Source organism: Octodon degus, unplaced genomic scaffold (genome assembly GCF_000260255.1).
Source record: "Octodon degus isolate 3935 unplaced genomic scaffold, OctDeg1.0 scaffold00070, whole genome shotgun sequence".
In the NCBI taxonomy this organism is placed as follows: Eukaryota; Metazoa; Chordata; class Mammalia; order Rodentia; family Octodontidae; genus Octodon; species Octodon degus.
Genome location: NW_004524646.1, coordinates 3870933 through 3881407, shown reverse-complemented (window position 1 = coordinate 3881407; position 10475 = coordinate 3870933). Strand labels below are relative to the sequence as shown.

General features: G+C 31.5%; 1 protein-coding gene across 4 annotated transcripts in view; it reads left to right on the top strand.

Moving 5' to 3' along the window:
* Positions 1 to 10475, top strand: part of Tc2n (tandem C2 domains, nuclear) — a 47764-nt gene that overhangs the window by 26194 nt on the left and 11095 nt on the right. For all 4 annotated transcript variants that reach the window (XM_023719703.1, XM_023719705.1, XM_004635140.3 and 1 more), the window contains 6 exons: positions 84 to 251; positions 1145 to 1236; positions 2461 to 2536; positions 3588 to 3688; positions 4558 to 4674; positions 7572 to 7763. In XM_023719703.1, coding sequence (XP_023575471.1) covers positions 84 to 251; positions 1145 to 1236; positions 2461 to 2536; positions 3588 to 3688; positions 4558 to 4674; positions 7572 to 7763 — 746 coding nt within the window. The remainder of the gene's footprint in view (positions 1 to 83; positions 252 to 1144; positions 1237 to 2460; positions 2537 to 3587; positions 3689 to 4557; positions 4675 to 7571; positions 7764 to 10475) is intronic.

Sequence of the window (10475 nt, the reverse complement as noted above, 5' to 3'; positions counted from 1 at the left end):
CCTTGAATATACCTTGAATATACCACCTGTTTGCTAATAACTCCAAGAAAAGAATGTTGTAAAATGCTAGAAACACTTTTTAGGATCTGCTCGGGCGTCTTTTGGAGATCGAAAAGCAGAACTTTCCAGTCTATCCCAACATGGGCCCAGCTATGATATATATAATCCATTCTACATGTATCAGCACTTTTCACCTGATTTGAGTCGGAAACGTTTTCCTCACTCAGAAGCAACAAGACTATATGGATCAGGTATGAAAATTAATTAAAACACTGAAAAATTATTATTACAAAAAACTCTAAAATAAGTGAAAAATTAAGCTTTGTAAATGTTGTAACCATCATGATTTTCTGTTGTTATGCTCAATATAAAAATTGAAAACTTACTATGTCTATTGTACTATATCTATTGTCTAATGTACTATGTCTGTTCATAGTTCTAAATTCTATTTAATTTTTCCTATTTTGAAATTTTGTCTTTGAGTTATGTTATATATATTTTATGTATCATCTAACAAATTCTACAACAGATCATTATAAGCTTTTTGATTTTCTCTTCAGTTAAAATGAAGTTTAAATCATGTGATTAGAAATAAGTAAATAAAATAGAAAATTCTTATGTAATTTTAGATCTTATCAGCTTCATACTTGAAACTACCAATGAGAGACTACTCTGTACATCTTTGATTCATTAAATTTTCAGTTTTCAGGGTGTGGTCCTAAAAAGAAAAAAAATTTTTTTTTTGCCTAAGGGTCTGCCTTGTGCTTAAGAGAGACACTAGAAACACCAGGAATACATGGGATTCTGAATTGATTTTTTTATGTGACAAGTGCTTATGAAATAATAGTCAAATTACATTTAGTGCGGAGTATTCACAATCTCTTAGTTTATTCTAAGATTAGAAAATATAAGCAAAAAACCTTTTTGATACTTGATATGCATATAAAAATGTGATTGATTTCTGACTTAAGTTTTAAATAAAATAATTGAAAAAGAAATGTTTTAGATTTTATCAGACTATTGCTTATGTAGATTTGCACATAATGTTCATGATGTATTCCTGTAGAGATTTCAATTATGATAACTGCATAGGATTTCAGTGTTTTCTTTACTACAAAAGTACTTTTTTCTTGTCTCTTTATAGTTTGTGATTTAAGGACCAGTAAACTACCTGGCTCCCCTGGGCTAAGCAAATCTATGTTTGATCTTACAAGTTCATCTCAGCGATTCATACAGGTAGTTTTATAAGGTTAATTAGATTAAACAGTGTTGAACTGCTTTAGGAATAAGGCATGGAATATATTTTTTAGATGTATAGATATCTATTCTAATAACTCAACAGTAAGCGCTTATCATTTCCTATACGCATTATTTTAGGTAGTCCTCAGTTGATTAACAAAAGGCAGAATTTTCTTTTTGCTTTTCATAATTTGTATGTGACAATATGCACTTAAGGAATTTTGAGGCAACTGGGATTTAAAATAGTACATATAATAGTTGGAAGCTTATTAATTTAACCTTCCCTATTGAATATAACCAGCCAGTTATTAAAAAGTAGTATTTCTATTGAAATGTAAAACTTTAATTATTTGCTGATATTAACATTTTGTGCTGTTGAGAATTTTTTGATACTTTAAAACTTTCATCTTTAGTAGAGGTAAATTGTGAGTTTAAAATTCGGACATTGAGATAAGCAACATAAAAAGACATCATTAATATTCTTACATGTGAATGTAAAAACATGGTGAAAATGTTTTTAAATATACCTGTAGACTTCTTTCCCTGTGAATATATATACATAGTTTTCAGTAAAACTAATTTTTTAGAAACTTCATTCTTTATAGCAACAGTTATTTAACATGCATCAGAAATGTTTAGAGAGCTTATTAAAGTATGACTGCCAGGCCTTGCCCCCAGAGTTTTTGTGGGGCCTGAATTTTTAACATAATTTTTTTTTTTTTTGCGGAACCAGGGATTGAACTCAGGCCCTTGCGCTTGCCAGGGAAGCACTTATTCCACTGAGCCATCTCCCCAGCCCCTGAATTTTTATTTATACCAATTCCCCAAGTGTTGTTAACATTGCTGACTGAGTGACCATGTTTTAATAGTACTGTTTTACAGGTCTTTGGGTAACTGGGCACTTCCGAGCATATTTTTATTTTTTATTAATATTTTTGACTATGAAATTTTAGAAGTAATCTCTTTATTATAAAACCAAACCTTAAAAGTGCAATGGCTTTCCATTATATTATCTAGTAAGATATATAAGATTTTCTGGTAACGTACACAGAAAACTCCCTCTCCCATTTATTATATAAAAGTGAAGAGTTCTAATACTGTCAAAATGGCTAGGATACAGTTTAATACTAGAGTGGGTACTGGGACATAAACATCACAATACTTTAGGTTTTATATGCAATTTCTGACTGAAGAAAAATGTTTTAAAATTTTTATTTATAGAGACATGATTCATGGTCCAGTGTACCCAGTAGTTCTTCTTCAAGAAAAAATTCTCAGGGGAGTAACAGAAGCCTAGGTAAGGAATAAAGTATATTATTTTACACTCTGAAGGAAATTACTTCTTTCATAAGTAGTTTGAAAATATTTTAATAGATTTTTTAAAATTTTGTCTTTTGTCTATTTTGGCTGTATTATTAGCATATGGATACTCAGATAAGGTCTATTTCTTAATGACTAAACATGAATGGATTTTAAAAATTGAAGCTATTCAATATCTTTTGTTTGTTTTATTTTTTTTTAATGTTTTCAAAAATATTTGTTGACTGAATTACTGAATGAAGATATGTCAAACTGATTTCTTTAGGAACAAGAAGGGGAACATGTACAAATTAGATCGCAATAAAGACTTTTTAAAACTTACTTTAAAAACTATTCACCAAATCATGATCCTGTCTTTATGACAGAATTAACTCTTCCCAGAGACCATAAACCTCTGAAATTGCCTATCAAATGCATGATCTCTTCCCAATCTATCTTTCCAATCATGGGGACATCAAATACTTTCTTTTTTTTTCTTTTTTTTTTCTTTTTTAAATTAATTTTATTTTTTCCCCATAATTTTATTGATAAACAAATAGCAATGAGACAGTTGCAAATCAAATCGGTAGGTTTTGTTTGTTTTAAAGTAGATGAATGAAGGAACTTCCAGAAGTATTTAGTATTAAAACCTTATAAATATTATTTGGGAAATTTTTTTCAGAGTTCAGTCCATCACATTACAATTTGGATTTTAGCCTTGTGCTTTTTATGTTATACTGTTAGCCCAGCACTTTAATTGAAACATAGAAAGTTATTTTTGTCTTATTAAGTTGGGAGCTTCAAGAATTAATTGTAGGCTGCGTGTGGTGGAGCATGTCCACTTGAGGCAATAGGATTGCTGTGAGAGCAAGGCCACCCTGGGCTGCATAGTGAGTTCAAGGCCAGACTGAACTAGAGTTAGACCCTGTCTCAAAAAAAGAATTAATTATAGTATTTTTGAATTGTGCTTTTAAAATTTGATTGTGTCAAAGCTTAATTAGGTTAGAAACATTACATAGACTTTTAAACGTCTTTATTTTACAATTCAGATACAATTACTCTATCAGGAGATGAAAGAGATTTTGGAAGATTGAATGTGAAATTGTTTTATAATTCTTCAGTAGAGCAGATCTGGATCACAGTTTTACAGGTAAATTAAAATAGTTAATATATATTACAAAACTGAATATTTAGATGTTTTAAGTATATACTATTACCCCCTTCTGGGAAATGGGCCAATATTGTCTTTGGAATTTGTATTCTATAGTATTTTACAGAATATAATGTTTCATAAAATATTTAAGAAAACATCTGGGCATGGTGGCATGCTCCTATAATCCCAGCTATTTGGGAAACTGAGTAGAGGATCAAAAGTTAAGAGGCCAGCCTGAACAACGTAGTGGAACCCTATCTCAATAAATAAAACTAAAAGGATTGGAATGTAGCTTACTGGTATAACACTTGCCTTGCATATGTTAAGTGTTCATTCCTCAGTAATAGTAAGAAAAAAAAAAGAATCTGTAGAATGATGGAAATCTTGTTTTTACTTTCCAGAATGTAATTAGGTGGATATGATGGCACATACCTGTAATTGAGCAGTCAAAAGGCTAAGGCAGGAGTAAGACTGAGTTCAAGGCCAGCCTAAGCTAAATAGTGAGTTCAAGGCCATGTAGTTCATACATAGTGAGACTGTTTCTCAAAACACCAAAAAAGTAACTAAATGAAAGAAGAAAATAAAAAGAAAGTAATTGATATGACTTCTAGAATATTTAATGTGGATAAATCATGGTCTCATATAGTAAAGTATTTTATTTTTTTTTCCATAATTTTATTGATAAATAGCAATGAGACAGTTTCAAATCGAATCAGTAGGACAGTCCCAATAATTAACACATTGCATACATTCTTCCTAGTAATAAAGTATTTTAAACTTTTTATCTAGAGTCATTATATCAATAAATATATAAAAATTTGTAGAGTCCTTTGTAAAGTTCAAACTATGCTTTTAATCTTTTTCAGTGCAGAGATTTAAGTTGGCCCTCTAGTTGTGGAGATACTCCTACTATATCTATAAAAGGAATACTAACATTACCCAAACCAGTGCATTTCAAATCTTCAGCCAAAGAAGGTTCCAGTGTAAGTGGCTATTTGTGTTTGAATTTTTTTGTTTTGTTTTGTTTTTTCATATTTGTCACTTTTATCCATGTGAAGAATGAAAATAAGAAAGTTTTATATAGGGCACACTAAAAATTATGTGCTCTTGCTTTTTAAAGATAATTTTAAATTTCAAAAATTTGGTATTTCATTGTCCAATATAAAGAGGCAATTAAAAAGAAAATCCTAATTGCTAAAATATATAGAAGATTAACAATATCTGAGAAACTTACTTGCTTTTCTTACATGGAAGAAAAATAAATAAATAAATAAATATATATATATATATATATATATTCATTTTCTTTTGCCCTAATCCACTTTGGCTTTGAAAAATAATTGCATGATTGTGATGAATCTCTTACAAATCTTTAGAGGACTTCTGATCCTGAGTTTGATTTTATAGATTCTTATTTTCACATTAATTTAAATTTATTCTCACTAGTACTCAGAAACACAAATTTTAGTTACATATGGTATTGCTTTTTTTTTTGCTTATTAGAATTATGAAATATTTTACTAGTGCTATAGACCGTATAACTCTCTGGAAATTATTTTGATAATACATAGCAAAACCTTAAAATATTTATATATTCTAAATATATGAATATATGAATCTGTTCTACGGAAATAATCTAAAATGTAAATGAAACATAAAATACTCTGGTTAGTTTTGTTCATAGTGGAAAATTTGAAGACAATCTAAGTGCTTTATTTAGAGAAATGATTACAAAACCTCATGGCGTACCCTGTCCATTGATTTCCTAGGTTACTTTAACAAACCAGATAGCATAGATAAACAGCAGCAATCTTGGACTGCAGATATTGTAAAGTGCTTGCCTATCATGTGTAAGACCATGGATTCCATCACCAGCTTAGCAAACAAAACAAAAACCAAGCAAAACCCCAGAAATTTCTACTAGTTTTAGAAGTGGTCAAAATCAGTATTTCAACAATGTTGATTCATTTTTCAAGGAAAAAACTGTTTCATACCTCTTTCCCAAATTCTGTGAGAGTTAGTCATTCTTGGCATTCCTTATTCTTTGCCTTAAACATACTGACTCCAGTGTCCACTTCCACCTTCATGTATTTTTGTGTCTTCACATGGCCATCATCCTACAAACATATCAGTCATACTGGAGTAGGGGTTTACCATACTCCAGCATTAATTTTTTAAAAACTTGACTAATCATATCTGCAATGACCAAGTATGCAAGTGAGGTAACACTCGAAAGTACTAGGCTTAGAAATTCAACATAACTTTTTAGAGAATACAGTTCAATCTGTAATGCTGTGTGATAGGACCAGCAATGTAGCTCAGTGGCACAAGCACCAGCCTGGCAAATGCGCAGTCTTGAGGTCAATTGTTGGAAGGGAGAGAGAGAGGGAGAAGGAGTGGGAGAGGGAGGGAGGGAGGGAGAGGAAGAGAGGGAGAAAGGGAGAGAGGGAGAGAGAAAGGAAAGAATTGATTTTATGTGTTAGAGGACTAGGCAACTATGAAAAATAATACTTAGGAAGAATTTTAAGGATGTGGAAATGTGTTCTTAATGAATGGAATAACGAGTAATCAAAAGTTGGGATGTTAATACATGTATGTTTATGTCAGAATCTCACTTTGTGAAAATATGTGTAATAATCTACATGGCTTTTTCAGATAGGAAGACAACCAAGAGTTGCAGAGAGGAGAGGAGGGGGTAGGAAAAAATAGAATTAAAATATATGTGTACATGTACCAACTGCCCACAATAAATGCAGTCATCATGTGCTGTAAACATGTACTAATAAATAAAAAATGGAAGCATATGGAAAGAAATGTTGACACTATTATAATCCTAACAATCAAGGATGAATATTTCCCAAATTGAATAATTTTATTTTTTAATCTTCAAATATAACTAACTTCACTTAGGAAAAGTTAGGGAAAATGTTCTTATATTAAAAGCTATATGAAATCTTTTTTAACCGGGGATTGAACTCAAACCCTTGTGCTTGCCAAGGAAGCGCTTATTCTACTGAGCCATTTCCCCAGCCCCAAAATCTTTTTTTTTTAAATTTTATTTGTATATATCAGAGTGTTTGGGAGATCTTATTGTGGCAAACTGGAAAATGTGTCGTAAACCAACACACTTGCTTAATTTGTAATGTTGTTTAAAAATTTATGTATACATATATTTATTTTTGGTGCAAATTGATTGCTTGAGTGTCTAAAAAGAAGATATTTCAGAGGTTGGAAGACTTGTAGAAACACAATTCTGACTAAGTAGACAAAAGTGATTATATATAATAAGAGTAAAATTTGGGGCACAGTATTCAAAATACATATATATATATATATATATTAGTTGCCCAATTATTGTACCTTTTCAAAGAATGTGCTAAACATGACATGAAGAAACTATTCAGCAAAGAACAGTCCGGTCACTGTTAAGGAGATAATTCTGTTCTCTGTGAAAAGTTAAAATCTGAAAAAAGAACAGAAAAGTTAAAATCTGGGTATTGAGTGTGCTCTCATCTGAGATTCTTAAGCCACCCTCAACTATTGAAGAATGTGGTGAATGGCAGGAAAAATGCTCTAGAACCAAACGTGTAGAACATCTAGTTTTTGAAAAGGAATAAGCTGTATATTCTGGTGGGCTTAATGTTGATACTGACCTGAAAATTTCTAAGTAATTAAAAAAGATTATTTATGAAAGGAAGTAGTATTCAAGATAAGCTTCAAAAATAAGTTGTAGCCCTTCTCATTTTCATTTGCATTAAAAATACTTTTGTTGTTAGAAAAAAATCTTTGCTAGATGTAAACTGAAATATTTTGAATGACATATCAGCCTTTCATTTCAGTTCTCTTATTTATATATTTTATATGTTCTTACATTGTTAAGGCTATTGAATTTATGGAAACTTTTGTATTTGCTATTAAACTACAACATCTACAAACTGTGAGGCTTGTATTTAAGATTCAAACTCAGACTCCCAAGAAGAAAACTATTGGAGAATGCTCTTTATCACTCAGAACACTTAGCACACAGGAAATGGATTACTCTTTGGATATAATACCACCTTCAAAATTTTCTGTAAGTAATAATAGTATGGTATGTGAAAAGCATTTTATACTTTTAGAATAGTTTCATGGATTGGGTTTTTCTTTGTTGGAGGATAACTCAAACAGCAGAATATAAGAGGATCAAGAAGACTCAAAAAACAATAATATAATTAAAAATGCTATTTTAGAAATTATTTTTTGTTCTGTTTTGTTTTGGATTTTGTTACAAGGTCTTGTTCAGGCTGACCTTGAACTCACTATGTCAGTGGTGGTGACCTATGGCACATGTGCTGCAGTAGGCTGTGTGCTATCATTGAAAGCTCTAAAACATTTGCCATCACTGCGCTGTGAGGTCCAGGGTACATCAAATTCATGGTGATCCTCCTGCCTCAGCCTCCCTCTCAAATGCTGAGATTACAGGTATGGACCACAGGCCTGAAAGACATAAGTAACAAGGGTTAACGTAAACATTTTTCTTTCTCCCATGGAAAATAACCTTGGGTTACCTGCTATAATTTTTTTATTAATATCTTATATTTCAGGGGCAAACCTCTAAACTGTGGAAAACTTTAAGTAATTAATTTTTTAATGTTTAGTGATTTAGAAAAGACAAGAATAATCGTAAACTCCAAATTCTGTCTGATTGCCCTGAAATAGATTTTTTAAAAAGTTATTTTAAACTCAGGTATGCGGCCACACACCTGTAATGCCAGCCCCTGACTGGCTGAGACCAGAGGATCACAAATTTGAACTCAGCTGGGCAATTTAGTAGATTAAGGAGATATTCCTTCAGAATTAAAGAGGACAAATGAGCTGGGGGAGGAGCCATATGAAGACCCTGAGCTCAGTCCCCCATATGACAAAAAGAAAGCTCTTTTGACCATGAGTAAGGGCTGTTCACAAATTGGTTAGGGTGTTTTGTTTTGTTTTGATGGGGTGGATGGGGTGGGGTAGCAATACTGGGAATTGAACCCAGGACCTCAGGCATGTTGAGCTCATCTACTGCTTAGCTGTAGTCCAGCCCAAAAGGGAAGTTTTTTTGTTGTTTTGGTTTGTTTGGGGGAGGATTTTTTTTGTAAAAGCCACCCATAAGCATGTTTAACATATTCCTAGTATATGTCAAATTCCATGTTTTTTCCTCTATACTGTAGTATCTTTGCATATAACTCTTAAAGAATTTTGGTATCAAATATGTTTATTTTGTGTTGGATAATAGAGCCATGTCTTAATTTTTTTCTTAATATCAATCCTACTTCTATAATTCTGTGATAAGCAAATAAATATCACATAAAAAGAAAAAAAAAACATATTCCTACCAGCTTTTTTTTTTTTGATGCTTAGAACGTGTACAATTTATTTTTTATTTTTTCCCATAATTTTATTGATAAACAAATAGCAATGAGACAGTTTCAAATCAAATTGGTAGGACAGTTTCAATAATTAACACATTGCATACATTCTTCCTAGTAGTTAATTGCTGTACAAGATGCAGACATGATATCCTATTTACAAACACCATTAGAACAAATCATTCTATTCATTAAGAGAATGTAACTATATATCTATCCTAACCACTTTGAATACACAGATAAAAAATGGACATTCATCTGTATACCCTTTTTTGTTAAGTTTCGTTATTTGAATATTATAGGTGTGTAAACTCAGCAAAATATTCTAAGAGAGTCCAGTAGCCCATAATAGTATTGGGTCTTCCGCTTGATTGGCAATGTCAGAAATTTCCTACCAGCTTTGACTGTCCTGTTGGACAGCTTGTACTACTAGTGGTAGATGCATGCTTCACAGGTGTGGTGCTCTATGGAACAGTCATACACATACACCAGTGGGTCAGCGCCACCACCAGAAAGACATATGAATTAGGGCCCCATTGTGAGCATGTTACTTTGCAGTCTGCAGGCTGCTTGATTCCCTACCCCATTTATTAAAAACGTTATAGTAACATTCCTTTAAAAAATGAAGTTTTGTTACTTATAGGCATAAACTGTGATAGATAGATAGATAGATAGATAGATAGATAGATAGATAGATAGATAGATATTCTATGTGGCTTAAGGCAATTCCTCTTCATTTAAGATGTACCCCAGAGAAGTCAAAAGGTTGAATACCTATGGTTTTTTATTGATTTCTTAGGCCTTATATTTGTTTTCTCAAACAGCCTGCTGGATATTGACTTTAAAGTGTTTAGATAGTCTTGATAATTTAATTAGATAGTTTTTGTGTTATGATAATATTTATAGAATTTTCATAAATTTTATAATGTCAAACATATTAAATTGTGTGTGATATTAAATTTACATAAAATTTATATTTTACCTACTTCCAAAAATATCTAAGATGGTTTGAAGTTTTACTTAACCTTTGCGACAGGTTAGACTCACCTAGGAACTTTTTTTTTCCCTTAGGAAATTTATTTGGATTAAACTGTTCTTTACACAAACAGATGCTCCCACCATTTTTGCCAATGTAGGTTACTGAAAGGTTTAAGAAGATGCAGGAATATAGCTCTTGATATATGATCTGAAACATAAAATTTGGCCTTCAGCTTTTTTAAAATTTTTTTCCATAATTTTATTGAGAAATAAATAGCAATGAGACAGTTTCAAATTAAATTGGTCGGACAGTTCCAATAATTAACACATTGCATACTGCCTTCCTAGTGGTTATTTGTTGTACAAGATGCAGACCCGATATCCTGTTTACAAACACTATTAGAACAAATCTCTCT